The sequence below is a fragment of the Delphinapterus leucas genome, chromosome 1 (genome assembly GCF_059928025.1).
Source record: "Delphinapterus leucas isolate spDelLeu-1000000601 "Yukka" chromosome 1, BTC_Dleu_Yukka2, whole genome shotgun sequence".
NCBI classification, from domain to species: Eukaryota; Metazoa; Chordata; class Mammalia; order Artiodactyla; family Monodontidae; genus Delphinapterus; species Delphinapterus leucas.
The window spans coordinates 27485549-27505492 of NC_143129.1; the positions used below are offsets into that span (position 1 = coordinate 27485549).

Genomic DNA, 19944 nt, shown 5'->3' on the forward strand with positions numbered 1-19944 from the left:
CACTCCCTAACACCATACACAAAAATTAGCTCAAAATGGATTAAAGACCTAAATGTAAGGACAGAAACTATCAAACTCTTAGAGGAAAACATAGGCAGAACACTCTATGACATAAATCACAGCAAGATCCTTTTTGACCCACCTCCTAGAGAAATGGAAAGAAAAACAAAAATAAACAAATGGGACCTAATGAAACTTAAAAACTTTTGCACAGCAAGGTCATAAACAAGACCAAAAGACAACCTTCAAAATGGGAGAAAATATTTGCAAATGAAGCAACTGACAATGGATTAATCTCCAGAATTTACAAGCAGCTCATGCAGCTCAATAACAGAAAAACAAACAACCCAATCCAAAAATGGGCAGAAGACCTAAATAGACATTTCTCCAAAGAAGATATACAGACTGCCAACAAACACATGAAAGAATGCTCAACGTCACTAATCATTAGAGAAATGCAAATCAAAACTACAATGAGATATCATCTCACACCGGTGAGAATGGCCATCATCAAAAAATCTGGAAACAATAAATGCTGGAGAGGGTGTGGAGAAAAGGGAACCCTCTTGCACTGCTGGTGGGAATGTGAATTGGTACAGCCACTATGCAGAACAGTATGGAGGTTCCTTAAAAAACTACAAATAGAACTACCATACGACCCAGCAATCCCACTACTGGGCATATACCCTGAGAAAACCATAATTCAAAAAGAGTCATGTACCAAAATGTTCATTGCAGCTCTATTTACAATAGCCAGGAGATGGAAACAACCTAAGTGTCCATCATCGGATGAATGGATAAAGAAGATGTGGCACATATATACAATGGAATATTACTCAGCCATAAAAAGAAATGAAGTTGAGCTATTTGTTATGAGGTGGATGGACCTAGAGTCTGTCATACAGAGTGAAGTAAGTCAGAAAGAGAAAGACAAATACCGTATGCTAACACATATATATGGAATTTAAGAGAAAAAAAAATGTCATGAAGATCCTAGGGGTAAAAGACACAGACCTACTAGAGAATGGACTTGAGGATATGGGGAGGGGGAAGGGTAAGCTGGGACAAAGTGAGAGAGTGGCATGGACATATATACACTACCAAACGTAAAATAGATAGCTAGTGGGAAGCAGCCGCATAGCACAGGGAGATCAGCTCGGTGCTTTGTGACCACCTAGAGGGGTGGGATAGGGAGGGTGGGAGGGAGGGAGACGCAAGAGGGTAGAGATATGGGAACATATGTATAACTGATTCACTTTGTTATAAAGCAGAAACTAACACACCATTGTAAAGCAATTATACTCCAATAAAGATGTAAAAAAAAAAAAAGTTTCTTTTCTGTCTTTACACAAAGACAACACAATCATCTATGAAGAAAATCCTATGGAATCTACAAAAAAGCTACCAGAATAATTTATTTATTAGCAAGAATGCAGGATAAAACATCCATATGCCAAAATCAATTATATTTCTATATATTAGCAACAACCAGAAACTGAAGAAAATATTTTTAATACCATTAACAATAGCATAAAAAACATGAAGCACTTAGGAATAAATTTAACGGAAGATGTGCCAGATCTGCACACTGAAAACTTCAAAACATGGCTGAGAGAGAGAAGACTTAAATAAATGGCGAAGTGGTGCTCATGAACCGAAAAGCTCAATATTGTCAAGACGGCAATTCTTCCCAAACTGACTTACAGAGTCAACAGAATCCCAACCAAAATCCCAACAGGCTTTTTTTGTATAAATTGACAACCAAATTCTAAAATTCCATATGGAAGTGCAAAGGACATACAATAGCCAAAACTCTGTAAAGAATGAAGTTGAAAACATACACTACCTGACTTCAAGACTTACCATGTTTCAGTAACCAACACAGTGTGTTACTGACATCATGATAGATAAACAGATCAATTGTGCAGGATAGAGAGTACAAAAATAGACCCACACATACATGGGGTAATTGATTTTAGAAAAAAAGGCAATTGAGTGGAGAAAGTTTAGTGTTTTCAACAAATACTGCTTGTACAACTGCTATCCATATACGAAAAACAAAATGAACTTTAACTCTCACACCATATGCAAATGTTACTGCAAAATGGATCATAAACTTAGATGTAAAATCTAAAACTACAAAACTTCTAAACTGATCAATTATACTGTATTAAAATTAATAACAAGTCATAGACTGGGAAAAATATTTGCAAATCATCTATGTAATAAAAAACTTGGATCCAGAATATATAAAGAAGCCTTAAACTCAGTAATAAGAAAGTAAACAACCCAATAAAGAAAAAATTAAGCAAAAGAGGTGAACAAATACTTCACCAAAGACAATACACAAATGGCAAATAAGCACATGATAGATGCCCAACATCATTAGCCATTAGAGAAATACAAATTAAAACCACAATGTAATACCACTACACACCTATTAGACAGCCAAAATGAAAAGGAATGACCATACCAAATGTTGGCAAGGATGTGGAAAAACTAGAACTCTGTGGTGGGGAATGTAAAATAAAACAATCACTTTGGAAAACACTCTGGCAGCTTTTTAAAAGTTAACATACAACACACCACTGTAAAGCAACTGTACTCCAATAAAGATGTTAAAAAAATAAAAGTTAACATACATCCACCAAATGACCCAACCATTCCACTCCTAAGTATTCACCCAAGAGAAATAAAAGTATATGTCCATACAAAGTTGTGTACCCAAATATTCATTGTAGCTTGATATGGAGTAACTGGAAACAACCCAAATGTCCATCAACAGATGAATGGATAAGGAGTGGTGTAACCAGACAATGAAGTATCTCTCAGCAATAAAAAGGAATCAACTATTGATACACACAGCAAAATGGATTAATCTCAAAATAATTATCCTGAGTAAATTCAGACAAAAAGAGTACATACTGGATGGCTCCATTTTTCCTAGATTCTAGAAAATAGAACTAATTTGTAGTGACAGAAAGGAGACTTGCTAGCAGTTCCCTGAGGATGGGGAGGGAGGCAAGAAGGAAAGGATTACAGAAGGACGTAAGGAAACTTTTTTGGGGGGGGGAGGGGGTGATGGATATGTTCATTATCTTGATTATGGTAATGGCTTCACAGGTGTACACATATGTCAAAACTTATCAAATTGTATACCTGAAATACGTGCAGTTTATTATATGACAATTATACTTCTATCAAGATGTTTTTTAACAACCCAGTGATGGGACTTCCCTGGTAGTCCAGTGGTTAAGACTCTGCATTTCCAGTGCAGGGGGCATGGGTTCTATCCTTGGTCGGGAAACTACGATCCCGCATGCTGCGTGGCCGAAAAAATAAATAAAAAATAAAAAACCCAGTGATAGGGAAAGATACATTGTGTCAAGATGCACTGAAATCCTGTTAATGGTTGAGACCATTTCTGTTATTGTCATATCAACCTTTCTTCACTGTAAGATAAATATGAGATCAGAGAAGAGAAACAGGAAGAATTTTGGGGGGAAAAACAAAGAATATGGGGAAAGGCAGAGCAGAAGCAAATGTAGGTTGGAGAGAGGTAATCTGGCTAATCCTTAACAGTATTAAAAAGTCTAAGCTCTGAAAAGAAAATGCCTACAAGGAATCCCAAGGATACCTGCTAAAATTCATATGCAGTAGCAAGAGTATTAATATATCATTAATCGCTAAAAACGACGGCAACAAAAAAATCACCAAAAAAACAGACACTTCCTCCAACCTGCTCAACATCTGTTTTGTTCTGAATTTATGGTACATTCAGCATTTGAATTCTTTCGACAGCCACGTGGAGATCATCAAAATTAACTGTTTTGAAGAAATAAGTTTAAAATAGGCCTTTTAGAAAGGGCCATCCTTAATAACCCACTGAAAAAAAAAAGTAACAGTGAATGAGATTTAAAGGTTAAAAAAGCAGTATCACTGTGGTCCATACATGGCATGGGTAACAATGATCACTTACGCCATTCTCCTTTCTTCGATGTTCACCCGGAACTTTTACACCATTTCTTTTTAAACTTGGATCCTGAGACCTTGGTCCGCTCACTAGGCACAAAATTCAGAAAGCAGGCATTAACACTAGAGTTGACAGATATTTTAAGTCCCAGTTCATTTCTCAGTTCCCTGGTGGCGCAGTGGTTGAGAGTCCGCCTACTGATGCGGGGGACACGGGTTCGTGCCCCGATCCGGGAAGTTCCCACATGCCGCGGAGCCGCTGGGCCCGTGAGCCATGGCCGCTGAGCCTGCGCGTCCGGAGCCTGTGCTCCGCAACGGGAGAGGCCACAACAGTGAGAGGCCCGCGTACCGCAAAAAAAAAAAAAAAAAAAAAAAAAAGCTCTCTGATATTTTAAGTTGAAAATATACTTAAAATGCTTTCTAGTAGCAATGAAGTTAAGGTCTCGTAATTCAGCCTGTTCTGGAAAACCTTACTTGGAACGGTGAATAAACAGTCAGCATTAGAGGGCTTCCCTGGTGGCGCAGTGGTTAAGAGTCCGCCTGCCGATGCGGGGGACACGGGTTCGTGCCCCGGTCCGGGAGGATCCCACATGCCGCGGAGCGGCTGGGCCCGTGAGCCATGGCTGCTGAGCCTGCGCGTCTGGAGCCTGTGCTCCGCAATGGGAGAGGCCACAGCAGTGAGAGGCCCGCGTACCGCAAAAAAAAAAAAAGAAATAGCACTAGAAAATGTCACATGCTAACCATTCCCATGCGTCAGATACCACAGGAGGCGAAGTTAAGAAAATACATGTACTTCTGATTACGGGTCATTCACACCGTTTGCTTAAGTGGCTCCTCCCAGTTCTCTATTTAGCTACTCAGCAGTGAAATTGGGAATAGTTTCATTGAAACAAATAAAAGTGAAAATTAAATCAACCCATCCTTGTACTCGTTAAAGAGTTTGTACCTTACACGGGAAGGAAGCAACTGAAAACAGAACAAGTTGCATTTCGAACATTTGGTCATTTTGGGATAATTCCGAAGTATTATCAAGTATTTCCCCATTTATTTAAGTAAAAAAATTTCCATTTTCTTAGCTTGGGAAAGTGCTAACTGGAAAACACTGTGCATTCTGTTTTTTTGGCTAAAAAGAATTTTTCAAGCCCAAATATATGGGTCTCTCAGTACCACTTAAAGCATCATGCAGGGAAAACAGTCTTAAACTGATAAATTATAAGAAACAATATCAAAGAGAATTTCTTAAATATGTGAAATTAAGCTTAGACCTGTACTTCCCAGAAGTTAGAAAATTTATTAAATTATCTCCCAAGAGGTTTTAGATTAAAATTTCTTTTGAATCAAATCTCTATTGTACCTGCCTGGAAGCTTAGCACAAATTTCCAGTAAATAAACATGTCTATCCTCAGGGCCACGTAGCACGCTTACATCTAACTCCAATGAGTTAGCTTTACTTTTTTTTTTTTTTTTTTTTTTGCGGTACGCGGGCCTCTCACCGTTGTGGCCTCTCCCATTGCGGAGCACAGGCTCCGGACGCGCAGGCTCAGCGGCCATGGCTCACGGGCCCAGCCGCTCCGCGGCACGTGGGATCTTCCCGGATCGGGGCACGAACCCGTGTCCCCTGCATCGGCAGGCGGACTCTCAACCACTGCGCCACCAGGGAAGCCCTACTTTTAAATACTGTTCAATTCTCTGACAAAACAGCTCAGGTCACCTGTGACAAAATTTCCGTAGAAGAAAAAAAAAATCTATCACTTAGGAATAACTGCTTTCTTTGCTGCCTCAAAGAAAGAGCACTCCGCCAGTTTCTCCTTGGCATGTTCAGTTACATAATCAGAGTAAAAAGCAAGAGTTTTAAAATTAATGTCATATACATTCTGGGTCACAGGTCCTAGTTAAACTGGAAAAAGAATACAGTAACAGTCTCCTAATCTGAAATCTAGAAGTCTACACCACAAAGGCTGACACTGAACAGCAATCCTGTTTTATCCCAGTTTAGACACTATGTGGCACTGGTGTTTTGCAACAATGTGAAAACAGCGTCTTTATCTTCAGATTATATTTCTCACATTACAGACACACTGAAACTGCGTACTGCACTATTGAGAGGCTGTTTAATAATTTACCCGGTACGATAGAGAAAGATATTTGAACTAGTAGATCAACGGGGAAAATTCATCTAATTTACTAAAAGAAGATGTATGCAGTAATGTAAACAAAGGACAAAATAAAAATAAGATGCAGATGCCAACTTAAAACCACAAAAAAGAAGGCTGCTTTAGGGAAAAAAAAAAAAAAGTGCATGCTTATTTAAAATAAAATTACAGACACCAGAGACACTGAAAGGCCTGTGAGCCAGCCTGGCTGAAGTGACTCAGGTTCCACTCCTGCCTCTGCCTCTAGGGACATGGCCTCTGACAAGTCATTTAACCCCTGAGTATCAGCCTTTCTCATCTGTAGAGTAAGAGGCCAGACTAAGTCAATTCTGGGGTCCCCCACGGTCTGAATGTCTAATTGCTGGGTACCATGCGGACATTTGTACTAAAGGAATAAAACCGAGATTCTGTGACATCTAATAATTAACCTCTGTTACCGACATTCTTACTCCCAAGAATTATACATACACTGAAGTCACAAACCTTCCATTTTAAAAGTTCCAACATTTTTAGAAACACCTAGTAATCCTGTTCCGACCAGTGGTCTCCCACTGAGAACAAAGTTTCCCCACAGATCTCAGACCTGAAACTGCCTTTTCTCCCATGTCCTATGAGATCTCCAGGGTCACAGGGATGGCTGTGTCCTGATGTCTAGGGCTGCTTTCAGCCCACTATTTCTCCACCTTCATGTATTACCTTCTACCCTCTCCTCACTGTCATCTATAAACTCTGGTCACAACCCTCAGTCACCACAGATGTGACCACCTGACCCCCCTGTTCTCCCCACTCCAAGTCCTGCCTTCATGCTGGATGACCTTACCACCCGAAAGCTCACCTCTAGGATCCGTGGCCTCCTACCTCCTCTCTAATTCAGGATCATTTCATGGCCCGGTGCAGGACCACGTCACCTAGAGGTGCTCTACCCCTGAAATCTTAAATTCAGACTTTCTACTTTTTGACCATAATTTCCTCTCACTGCACCTGTGCATGAATCTGAGACGTGCAGCTCCTTAGCACTGGTCTGCTCTTGCCCTGCAGCCCCTCTGCCTTCACTTTGCCCCCACCCAGCTTAGACGTCATCTCACCAACATCCTCTTCTTCCCTGTCCCACTGACTCCACTGAACTGGTCTGGCCAAACCCCAACCTTGGGTCAATCCAACCACCTCCTCTTATAACCCTCTGGGCTGCAGAGCATCACTGGGGAAAAAAATCACCCATGGTCTCCTGGTCTCTAGTCTCAACTGGCCTCCAGGGGACCCTGGTCCCCCAGCAGCACTCTCTCCTGTTCTCCACCATGGCTCCAACCATCACTTTCACACGGCTGTGCCTCCTATCTCAGAGAAAACAAATGTTCTCAGATGAGAAGCCCCTCCCACTGCTCCCACAGGGAGCACACATTTACCTGCCTCTGCAAAGTTTCCCTTCCACCCAGTTAAAATGGAAGAGAGAATAAAGACGCAGACTTAGAGAACGGACTTGAGGACACAGCAGGGGCAGGGAAGGGGAAGCTGGGATGAAGTGAGAGACTGGCATGGACATATATACACTACCAAATGTAAAACAGAGGGCTAGTGGGAAGCAGCCGCACAGCACAGGGAGATCAGCTCGGTGCTTTGTGACCACCTAGAGGGGTGGGATAGGGAGGGTGGGAGGGAGACGCAAGAGGGAGGAGATATGGGGATATATGTATATGTATAGCTGATTCGCTTTGTTACAAAGCAGAAACTAACACACCATTGCAGAGCAATTATACTACAATAAAGATGTTAAAAATAAATTTTAAAAATAAATAAATAAATAATGGAAGAGAGACCCTTCCCCCGCCACCTCCCACTGGCTGACTTGCCCATCGAGCATTCCCTCCTTCTTGTATTTCAACTCGCTGCTCTACTGACTCTTTCCTTCCCGCCCACATTAAAAACTGTTGCCAAACTTTTCCCATCTTCCAAGAAAACAGAACAAACTGAACCACAGCCCTTTCTCCCCACCTCCCCAGTCAGGGCTTAGAAGAGCTGTCTATCCTCGCTGTTCCCACTTCCTTACCTCTCACTTACCCCCCAAATTACCTGGTTCCTGATCACGTGCTACACCCGAGCATGAAATAAAACTTCAGCTCTTTGTTATGACTGATAGGATGCTACCTACCAATGTCCCTGCCAGGGGGGCGTTCATGGCGAAGGAAGAACCGAACTTCACTCCTCTGACTTCCAAACCGTTGCAGGACATCAAACATTCGCTCATTATCAGCAACTGGACGTTCTAAAAGAAACGAATAAATGAGGTACAAATCATGTTATCTGCAGGTAAAAAGAAAGACGAACATATCATTTACTGTCTATCCTTCATGCAAATTATGCATTATGAATGCAGAAGTTACTTAGCATTTTACATCTTTTTTTTTTTTTTTAAAGAACCCTTAGAAAATGAAGCATCACCAACTTTCCACCCATATAATCAGGGTCAAACGTGGGTGGAGTACTGGGGGGAGGACTGGATCCCGGCCGCTAGCAGGAGCTCAGGAGTCTAATTCAGTGGCCCCTCACTAGCCATAGGCAGGCTGGGAAGCTCTGCAGGTTCCAAAGCTCCTGTCATCTATTCCATAGGACAGTCTCTGAGGTCCCTTCTAACTCTAATGGTTCTATGATTCTCTAAGTATACAAATGAAACATTAAAAAACAGCTTTATAAATAGTGTAGTCTTACTGTCTATTGTTTTTTTTTAATTACAATTTTATAAACTACGTTAAAAAAAATCAGACACTTGCATTTCCAAACAAAAGTCTCTTTACTGCCCTGAAAATATGCTTCTTTGGCCCTTCTTCCAGTGAGACTGCCAGTTGTCAGAACTTTTCTAGAGACAAAAAGAAGGGCATAGCTAAATACCCTAATAAATGGGAACTTTAGGAGAAACCAGGTATCTTAAGCTCCCCTCAAAAAATCTTCCAATCTTAAGGGATCTGGATATAAAAACCAAATATACTGTCTGAGGATGCAACTGTTTAAAACGAAAGAACTCCGGTAACATCGATATAATTTTTAATATAAGAAAGTTGAAACAGCCTAAGAAAACTCAGTGCACTTGTCAGTAATCAAAGACACTATCTGAGTACCTTAAATAAACAACACGGGCAGAGAATGGGGCAGCCAAGGGTTCAGCAGCCAATTCTGTGAACTAAGCCCTGAACTTAATCTGCTCGGTTGCAACGAAGTACAGCTCTGGTTCTTGACAAACTGAGTTGACACAGATACCCCTCTCTCCTCTAAACTGGGGAAATTCTAACTAAGACCACCCCCCAAAAGGAAACACCCATAGCTGAGTAGACACCCTCCCAAAAGAAACTCTCAGCAGATCCTCCACCTCCTCACAAAAAAACCAAAACCACACACACACACACACACACACACACACACACACTTTATTTCAAAAGAAGTGAAATCCCCAGGTTCCATAAGCAAAGAGGGAATTCAAAGGAAGGCAAGTAACTTCCAGTCCACGCTGGGTTGGACCGTCTTACAAGGTCTAGGAGCTAAGGTCCTGATGGCCTATGACGACAAAAAATCAGGCTTAGGCCAGCAAACGCTGAAATACACTTCAAAGGTCTCAAAGCCGCCTATTCACCCCATGCTCTGACCACACCAATCCCCTTGTCCTGGCATCCGCGCCTATGTGACTTTGAACAAGCCATTCCTAGCATTGAGAACTGTCCCCATCCCTCTTTTCTCCTTCTGCAGATGGAGCACATCCATCTATTCCTGCAGTCATCGCACTGTGTGATACATGTCTGCTGATTCCTGCTTTCGCTTGAAGGCAGGACACTTTCATCTCTCTATTCCTCACAATCAAGCACAGTTCCTAGTACATTATAGGAATCCAAGAAATGTTCTCTTAGCAAACAAATGAGTGGGGAGTAAGGAAATGGAGATGGCAAATAAAAGCTACATATTTTGAAAGACTGTCAGTTAAAGGAAATGGGAAACTTGAGAAGCTAACAAAGTGGAAGGAACAAATTTATTATTTTTATTTTTTAAACTTTATTTATTCATTTATTTATTTTTTGGCTGCACGCGGGCTTTCTCTAGTTGTGGCGAGCGGGGGCTACTCTTCATTGCGGTGTGCGGGCTTCTCACTGCGGTGGCTTCTCTTGTTGCGGAGAAGTACCTTAAATAAACAACAGGCTTCAGTAGTTGTGGCACACGGGCTCAGCAGTTGTGGCTGTAGAGCGCCGGCTCAGTAGTTGTGGCGCACGGGCTTAGCTGCTCCATGGCATGTGGGATCTTCCCGGACCAGGGCTCAAACCCGTGTTCCCTGGACTGGCAGGCGGATTCTTAACCACTGTGCCACCAGGGAAGTCCAAATGTACTATTTTTAAAATGGGGCACCTTGAACAATTTACAGCAAAAAAGGAGGAGTTGAAAACATAACAGCTATTACTTGCTGAGAGCTAACATGAAGTGCTATGCTAAACCCCCTTCAAATGTCAGCTCCTGGGATCCTCACACAATCCTATGCGATAGGTTCAATTATTATCCCAATTATGCAGGGAAAACACTTGAGGACTACTGAGATTAAGTACCTTGTCTGAAGTTATAAAGCTAGTAAATGAAAGAGACAAAATTTTGATACCTAAGACCTTGATCTTAATCACACCATACAAACAACCCTCAAATGAATTATGAATTCACTGTAAGCAATCAAAAGCCCCAAAGAATTTTTCATGGAACATTTCAAGGTAATTCTAAAACCTATCTGAAAAAGAAAATACACAAGAATACTACAGGATAACAATGAAATAAGCACTTGCCTTACAATACCAAACCTTTTATAAAACTATAGTAATTAAAACTATTTGGTCCTATCATAAAACTAGAAGAAAACAATAAAAGTAACTGACTAAAGCTTATAGAAACATAACTTCATATAAGATATAACAAGAATTCAAAGTGACATTTCACATCAGTAAAGAAAAAAACAGCTGTTCAATAAGACACTTAAAAAAAATTCGCGGGGGACTTCCCTGGTGGTGCAGTGGATAAGACTCTGCACTCCCAATGCAGGGGGCCCGGGTTCAATCCCTGGTCAGAGAACTAGATCCCACACGCATGCTGCAATTAAGAATTCACATGGCACAACTAAGGAGCTGGCGAGCCACAACTAAGGAGCCCACGTGCTGCAACTAAGGAGCCCGCCTGCAGCAACTAAGATGGGCGCAACCAAATAAATAAATAATTAATTAATTAATTTTTTAAAAATTCATGGGATTTCCCTGGTGGCGCAGTGGTTAAGAATTCGCCTGCCAACGCAGGGGACACGGGTTCGAGCCCTGGTCCGGGAAGATCTCACATGTCACGGAGCAACTGTGCGCCACAGTTGTGACACTGTGCGCCACAACTAAGCCTGCGCTCTAGAGCCTGCGAGCCACAACTACTGAGCCTGTGTGCCACAACTACTGAATCCCACGTGCCTAGAGCACATGCTCCACAAGAGAAGCCACCTCAGTGAGAAGTCTGCGCACCGCAATGAAGAGTAGCCCCCGCTCACCGCAACTAGAGAAAGCCTGAGCGCAGCAACGAAGACCCAACGCAGCCATAAATAAATAAATTCATTAAAATAAATAAAAGAATTCCATCAATAATCAAAAACAAGGAGACCATGCCAGGCTCCCAGAAAAAAAAAAAGTTTCAACTCAGAGAGTGAGCCTTGGCAAAGTGAAAGAACACTTCTTGCTCTAAGAAAATCAGCCAGAAGGGTAGGCACACATGCAGAGAAACCTGAGGTAAGTACAGAGGAAAGAAACCGAGGAAGCTCACAATGCGTGGTTTCAATCATCTCGGGAAAGTAATTTGCAGAATGCAAGGAGGCCACCAGAGCAACGAGAAGCTCATTTATTCATTCAGTAAATATTTATCGAGCACTCCCTCTGAGCTGGGGTGCAGCAAGGAACAAGACAAGCAGGTCTCTGCTCTTAGGGAGTTTACATTCTTGTGCGTGTGTGTGAGGCTATGGGGATTAAAGAGGCAATAAACTAATAAACACACACAAAAAACCAGACACACCTCACGCAGAGGATCAAATCAGGATGGAACTGTAAAACAGAGAACCTCATGCCTGCTTTAGTAGGAAGCTCAGGAGAAGCATCTCCGAGGAGGCAATGTTTTAGCTGCAATCCAAATGACCAGAGGGAAGCAGCAATGACAAAATCTGGAGAGAGGGCAATAGAGGCAGAGCGAACAGCTGCCGCCACTGGCTCTAAGGCGGGAAAGAGCGTTGTTTATCCAGGAATATAAAATAGCTGCAGGAGGCAGGCAAGGAGGAAAATGGTTCCAGATGACATCAAAGACCTCACCATCTCAGATCAAGACTTTGGATTTTATTCTAAGTAGAAGAGAAAGCCATCAAAGGGTTTAAACAGGAAAGTCGAACTATCAGATTTTTTTTTTTTTTTTTTTTTTTTTTCCCGGTACGCAGGCCTCTCACTGTTGTGGCCTCTCCCGTTGCGGAGCACAGGCTCTGGACGCACAGGCTCAGCGGCCATGGCTCACGGGCCCAGCCGCTCCGCGGCACGTGGGATCTTCCCAGACCGGGACACGAACCCATGTCCCCTGCATCGGCAGGCGGACTCTCAACCACCGCGCCGCCAGGGAAGCCCGAACTATCAGGTTTTTATTTAAAAAGGATCACTTGGGTTTCTTTATGGGACTGGTCTAATCTAGCTCCTATGTGAAGTAAGCAATTCGGGGAGAGTGTAGAAGACCTTCCTGAACACGCAGCTGTAGGGAAGTCAACGGAAGATGAGTAAGAGGACTGGCCTGGGAAGCAGCGGACGCTCAGCTGGAGTCACATACCATGAACGGTGTGAATGCAATGAACACAGTGGGAAACTCGTGCTGGGACACTGCACCCCCAGGGGAGAAAAAGCAAACAGTGGGAGCTCACCCAGGCTGTACAGAAACAAAGCAGAAATCATGAAAAATTATTCCCGCATCTACAAACTCCTAAGGGGCCAAAAAGAAACCAGGCTGTCCCATTTCAGGGCTCCAAAGAACTAAGTAAGGGAGTTGACGTCAAGGCTTAAAATAATGCCTATGTCTCCTGCCACCACAGTAACTCAACACCGAAGAGCTTTTCCGAAAAACCTACAAAACCTCAGAGAGGGCAAAACAATCAGGACACCTCAAATTCCTAATTAAGTGCAGCTTAAGCATACAAGAAACACTTGTGAGCGCTATACATTTTACCGTAACACCCCAGAAGCTTCCACCCTGTGTATCAGCTGCCTATCTTTTGACCTTTTATACTGGAGTGTCTACAGTGTCTTGCAGAAAAAGAAAACAGCAAAGAGACTTTGTAGGTCGCAACAGAACTGGACTGAGAATACTATCTCTGATGGACACCCTATCCTGCAGTTTCTCCACGGATAAACGCGTGCGGCACACAGCGCCTCGTCTAAAACCGACGATAATGAAAGACGGCACGACCGAAGCACGCATACCGGAGCCGCACCACACTTCAGCCAGGTGGCAATCGCTCTCGCCAGGTTCTTTGCAAAGATCCACCACGTCTCTGCAGATGGTTTCCGGAGTAACTGGGACTTCCGTGAAGTGCTGCTCGTTGTTGCTGAGGTACACGGTAAGAAACATCTGGAAACAAAAGGAGAAACACAACAGCTATCAGTACTGCCTACACTGGTGCTGGTCACTTTTTACTCACCTCGGATTCCTTTCCCCAGATGGTCTCAGTTGAAGTGCAAATGCACAACAGGACCATCTGGCTGTTCCCTGGCCTGAGGAAGGGAGGGACCTGGAGCTCGGCCAATGGACACCGGCCCCCCTCTCCTGGCAGCGCCTGCAGAGCCCTTGGGGATCCCCGGAGCACAGGCAAATCAGTGCACACAAAAGGTCGTATTAAATTTTCTTCTGGGAATTCCCTGGCAGTCAAGTGGTTAAGACTACCTGCTTCCAATGCAGGGGACATGGGTTCAATGCCTGCTCAGGGATCCCACATGCCCTGTGGTACGGCCAAAGAAAAGTCTTCCTCTGACATTTTATTCATGTTATTTGTTTACCAAATACTTATGTAGTTCTTAGTATGATGTGCCAGACCCATACTACAAATAGATCTTCTTATCAGTCCTGTGAAGATGATCAGGGGATGATGATCTCACACACACACACACAATTTATGCAAAGCCTCTTTTGGGAAGGATACACAAGAACAAAACATGTGTTGCTTCTGAGGGTGGGGATGTCTTTTCTTATAAAAAGAAAAGATGCAGGGCTTCCCTGGTGGTGCAGTGGTTGAGAGTCCGCCTCCCGATGCAGGGGACACAGGCTCGTGCTCCGGTCCAGGAAGATCCCACATGCCGCAGAGCGGCTGAGCCCGTGAGCCATGGCCACTGAGCCTGCGCGTCCGGAGCCTGTGCTCCGCAACGGGAGAGGCCGCAACAGTGAGAGGCCCACGTACCGCAAAAATAAATAAATAAATAAAAAAGAAAAGATGCAGTATCTACTTTTACTGGGAGAAAGACTGCTATTGAGTTTTATTTATTTATTTATTTATTGTGGGGTCTTCGTTGCTGCGTGCAGGCTTTCACTAGTGGCAGTGAGCAGGGGCTACTCTTTGTTGTGGTGCACGGGCTTCTCATTGTTGTGGCTTCTCTTGTTGTGGAGCACAAGCTCTCGATGCGCGGGCTTCAGTAGTTGTGGCACGTGGGCTCAGCAGTTGTGCCTTGCAGGCTCTAGAGCTCAGGCTCAGTAGTTGTGGCGCACGGGCTTAGTTGCTCCACGGCACGTGCGATCTTCCCGGGCCAGGGCTTAAACCCATGTCCCCTGCATTGGCAGGTGGATTGTTAACCAGTGTGCCACCAGGGAAGCCCAATACTGCATCTTAAAGACACTGCAACTAAAGAATTCAAGTTTTAAAAAAATAAATAAAAATGCACGACAATTAAAAAAAGGAATACAAGTTTTCATACCTATTAAATAACCAAAAATAACCCACACAAAAAAACCGTTGTTAACTCCCAGTACTGAAGAAACTGAATGAATCAACAAACAAATTGATGGCGGCAATGCAAGTCAGCACACTCCCACAGCTCACTCACTCAGTGAGGACCTATGCCGGGAAGACTAGTGTGTATCAGGATAAAACAAAACAATAAACAAAAACACCAGACAACTTGAAAGCGTAATCCCACCGTGAGAATTTATCCTGTGAAAATAACTCTAATCAAAGAGAATACAAAGCCTGTGAAACGTGAACTTGATGGGCCATTATACATTCTGTAAAAATAATTAATGAGACTATGCCAAACACTGGGGGAAATTGGGGTTTTAAGGCTCTAACAAAGCAGAATGAGTAGGATCTGCACTGTGATCACACTGACACAAGGACATCATACGACAGCTGTAGCACCTGCCAACAGTCAGCTACACAGCTTCCCATCCAGCTTAAACCTCGCTGCCCATTACCCCCGAGGTGAGACAGATGCATTAGGCTCTTCTTTTTTTTTTTTTTGCGGGGGGGGGGGTGGGTAAGGGGGGAAGGAGGGGGAAGGCAGTGCCTCATGGAAACTATGACGGAAACTGGCTAAAACAGCAGACTGGGTGCCTCAAGGATCCGGTCCAAGTAAGGGGAGAAGATGACATGCGTAAGAGAAGACGGCCCACTGGGTCAGCAGGCTCAGCCCCCCGGGGGCTTCCCACCTCCTCCCTGCACTAAAACCATGAGTTCTTAAGGTAAGCCAAGTCTCCACTTCCAGCAACCAAAACTCTTTAACTCACATAAACATGTGTAGCATAGAAAGTAACCCCCAAAACTAGAAAACATGAGAAGCGTACCCATTACAGCTAGAGGGTAACCCAGAAAAAAAAGAGTTTAAGTGGATAATGTTGAAACAGTAAAATATATAAAATCAAAACTAGAATTTGCCAGGATGAGCTCAGAAGCTTTCACGTTAACTGTTATCAGGTTCTTCACATTCTGTTCAACTGTGCTACATAAAGATAGATACATAGTTCTAGGCCTCAACTTAGTCAACGCTTTCAAACTGTTACACAAAATGCACACAGGTTTCCACCCTGCTGCTGCTCTGGATACATATACAGTGCATTTAACGAGAGAGATAAATAATTTACACTTTAGTATTAAGCTGTACTCCTCCTCAATATTCCCTACCCACACCAACACTTTCTTTGAAGTTCAACGCTTCAAACACAGTAACTGTTTTCTTCGTAAATATGAGACCTAGAGGCATTCATTAAATTACAGAAATAGTTAGTATACAGTATACATACGAAACATACTGTATCAACAAATAAAAGGCTATTACATAAGACAACGGCACCTTATTCAAACGATCCTCCCACTAAGGACCAAAAAAAAAAAATCTGGATGAAGGTGTTTAAATTTAAGAGCATTAAAAGCTAATGGGGGGGGACTTCCCTGGTGGCGCAGTGATAAGAATCCGCCTGCCAATGCAGGGGACACAGGTGCGAGCCCTGGTCCGGGAAGATCCCACATGCCGCACAGCAACTAAGCCCGTGCGCCACAACCACTGAGCCTCCGCTCTAGAGCCCGCGAGCCACAACTACTGACCCCACGTGCCACAACTGCTGAAGCCCGTGTGCCTAGAGCCCGTGCTCCGCAACGAGAAGCCACCGCAATGAGAAGCCCACGCACTGCAATCAAGAGTAGGCCCCGCTCGCAGCAACCAGAGAAAAGCCCGTGCACAGCAACGAAGCCCCAAGGCAACCAAAAATAAATAAATTAAATAAATAAATTTTTTTTAAAAAGCATATGAAGAGGCTTTATCTGGGTTCAGTCTCCAGGCTGCATCCTTGGGCAGCTTCGAGCTCGGGGGAAGGCAGGTGGAGCGCACATTCCAAGGACAGGAAAGTGAGTTCACGGCCTCCAAGCCGGGGTCCAGCTTGCAGGTCAAACCTGTGGTCACGCCTTCTTAATGACCTTCCCCAACAAATGTTCTTCCTGTGTGCCAGCACGGCCTGCCCCCTCATCTCCCCAGGTCTTTATACTCCAACACTGCCTTCCCAGACAGGCCTTCCCTGGCCATCCTGCCTAAAATCCCACCACCGTGCTCACACGTGCGCACACACGTGCGTCTCCACTGTCTCTCCTTGGCACAGTGACCATCATACCAAATATTATATTTATTTCACTTGCTTTTAATATCTGTCTTCCCTGCTAGAACATAAGCTCCACGAAGTCCAGGGCTTTTTCTGTTCCATACAATATCCTCGGCCCCTTGATCTGTGCCTGGTCTGTGACAAGCACACAATAAGTATGTGTTTATGAATGAATACGTCCAGTAGCTGTTACTGCACTTGACAGATTCACCTCTGATTTATTTTCAGAGTAAGTGTTCCCTCGGGTGTTGACGGATGGTAGAACAGAGAGTATACAGCACAGCTACACGCACTGACAGAAATTAGTTTCCTCTCCTCATTTCTTCAAGCTTACATCATGCTACGTCCTCCTACTTCTGTTTCAACATTCTTTTCATTCATGAAAGATATATAGGCCATCTATTTTTGTTTTTTTTCTTTTTGCCACACCGCCCAGCTTGTGGGATTTTAGTTCCCCAACCAGGGATCAAACATGGGGCCTCGGCAGTGAGAGCACTGAGCCCTAACCACTGGACCACCAGGGAATTCCCTATAGGCCATCTATTTTATGGTTTAAGTTCTAATGTAGAAATCATCTTCACTAAATAGTTATTATAGCACACAGCACAAAATTCAAGAGAGAGAGAGAGCACGCTGTGTGGAGAGGACTCAGCCAGCCCAGAGGAATAAATACCCCAACCTGGCTCCCTTCTTCTTATATCATCCGTCCTACCACTCCCCACTGGACAAACCCAACTAGAAGCCGGACAGCAAGGGAGGCCGTTCATGTGGTTTATAGAAGTCAACCTCCTGGGGCATAAAGCAGGGTAGAGACAGGCCATGCTCAAACTCAATTACTTCAACCTCTATGTGGTTAGAGAGGGTCCTTGAGCCACAGTCGAGACAGAATGAGAACACACGATATAGGAAAAGAATATCCCAAGCAGAGGGAATAGCAGATGTAAAGGCCCTGAGGAGGAATCAAGTTTGTCACATTTGTGGAAGAGGAAGGTCACTGTAGAGAGAGCAAGAGGAAAGGATTACAGGAGATCAATTCAAAGAGGCCAGATGATGCAAGACCTTAGAGGCCACTGGTCCTCAAGATGTGGTGCGGAGAGAGGGTCTTTAACTATGGATGGCTAGGTCCCACCTTCAGAGTTTCTGATTCAGTAGATCTAGGATGGGGACTGAGATGCTGCATTTCTAATGAGCTGCCACGTGATGCTGATACCTGCTGCCCTGGAAACCAGAAGCTGAGAACCACTGTTCAAAGGCCAGAGCAAGGAATTTGGATTTTAATCTAAGAGACCATTGGAGGCAAATCTAAGATTAGAGACAAAAAGGAGATTAGTGGTTGCCAGGGCTGGGGGAGTGACTGCTCAGAGGTACAGGGCTTCTTTTTGGGGTGATGAGAATGTTCTGGAATTAGTGGTGATGGTTGTAACCATCTTGTAAACACACTAAAAACCACTGAATCGGATACTTCAAAATGGTGGTACGTAAATCATATCTCAATTTTTTAAAAACAAAGAAGTCACTGGAGGATTCTGAACAGGGGTATTGAAGTCATTTTTATGTCATTTTTTAAAAAATCACTCTGGCTACTATATGAATAGACTACAGGGGGACAGGCACGGCAGACCAATTAAGAGGAAATGTGGCACAGACTGCAGGTAACAGCAAAGGTAGTGAAAAATGGCTGGATTGGGGTTATATTTTGAAGCAGAGCCAGCAAGACTTGCTTAATGGACAGAATATGGGATGTGAGTGTAGAGAGAAATTAAGAGTGAACGTGGATTTGGTGTCTAAACAACGGAGTTAAGCGTAGTGTGACTTACTGAGATGAGGAAGGTGGAACGGGCTGGGGAAGGGCCCACAAGTCAGGGGTCTCGTCCAGAAGTCCTACAGAGAACAAGGATCCAGCAAAGGACTGGGAAAGATCCATCCACAAAAAAACCAGAAAGAAACCCAAAGGAGTGTGGAGTACCAGAGACCAAGTAAAGACAGTGTTTCAGATGAAGCTTAGAGATCTCAGAAATGAGGGCTGAGGACCGGTCCCCAGGCTCGGCAAGATGGAGGCTGCTGGGCGCCTTGACCAGCGCTGTCTGAGGAATGAGATTGAAGGCCTGGTTGAGACAGGCTGAGAACCTGAGGGAAGGATGCAGAGACTCAGAACAGAAAGACGGAAAAAACGGAGCCACAGATGGAAGGAGACAGAGTGAAAGGGGTGCTTTGTTTCTTCTTTATTTCAACATGGAGTTTTTACAGGACGCTTTAATGGATGGAATGATCCAGTCAAGAGGAAATGATGTTGGTGATGCTGAATCTGTACCTCTAGCCACTGCCTGCTCCCTAGGCTGCCCAGCGGTGATCTGCGTCCGGAGAACCCACAGACACTTCATGCTAGGCTTGGCCAAAGCAGTCCCGTTCTCACTTACTTTCTTTGTTGTAGTCATTTTACTTTTTAAGTTACAAAGATAGTTTACCTTTATTTTGAAGATTTCTTAATTGGACACCACAGCATGGTGACAGCGATATAGCTGGAAGAGGTGTCTTTGAGCCATGACAGTATGACAGCTCATGGGCAGCTGAGAGCAAGTGTCTTCCCATCCACACCAGAGAAGGGGTGGGGGAGAGGGACCACCCACCGGGCCCAGCTGCTCCTGATGGCCATAATACCTATAATTGCTACACTTCC

At 43.9% G+C, this 19944-nt stretch overlaps 1 protein-coding gene across 9 annotated transcripts in view; it reads right to left on the minus strand.

Annotated features, from left to right (window-relative positions):
* TP53BP2 (tumor protein p53 binding protein 2) overlaps positions 1-19944 on the minus strand; it is a 196895-nt gene that overhangs the window by 30704 nt on the left and 146247 nt on the right. For 5 of the 9 annotated variants that reach the window (XM_089917456.1, XM_089917373.1, XM_089917650.1 and 2 more), the window contains 3 exons: positions 13616-13763; positions 8272-8385; positions 3980-4062 (listed from right to left, as the gene is read on the minus strand). In XM_089917456.1, coding sequence (XP_089773582.1) covers positions 3980-4062; positions 8272-8385; positions 13616-13763 — 345 coding nt within the window. Of the gene's footprint in view, positions 1-3739; positions 3921-3979; positions 4063-8271; positions 8386-13615; positions 13764-19944 lie in introns of those variants that run through there. The other 4 variants (XM_089917497.1, XM_089917616.1, XM_089917545.1 and 1 more) reach the window with 4 other exon arrangements.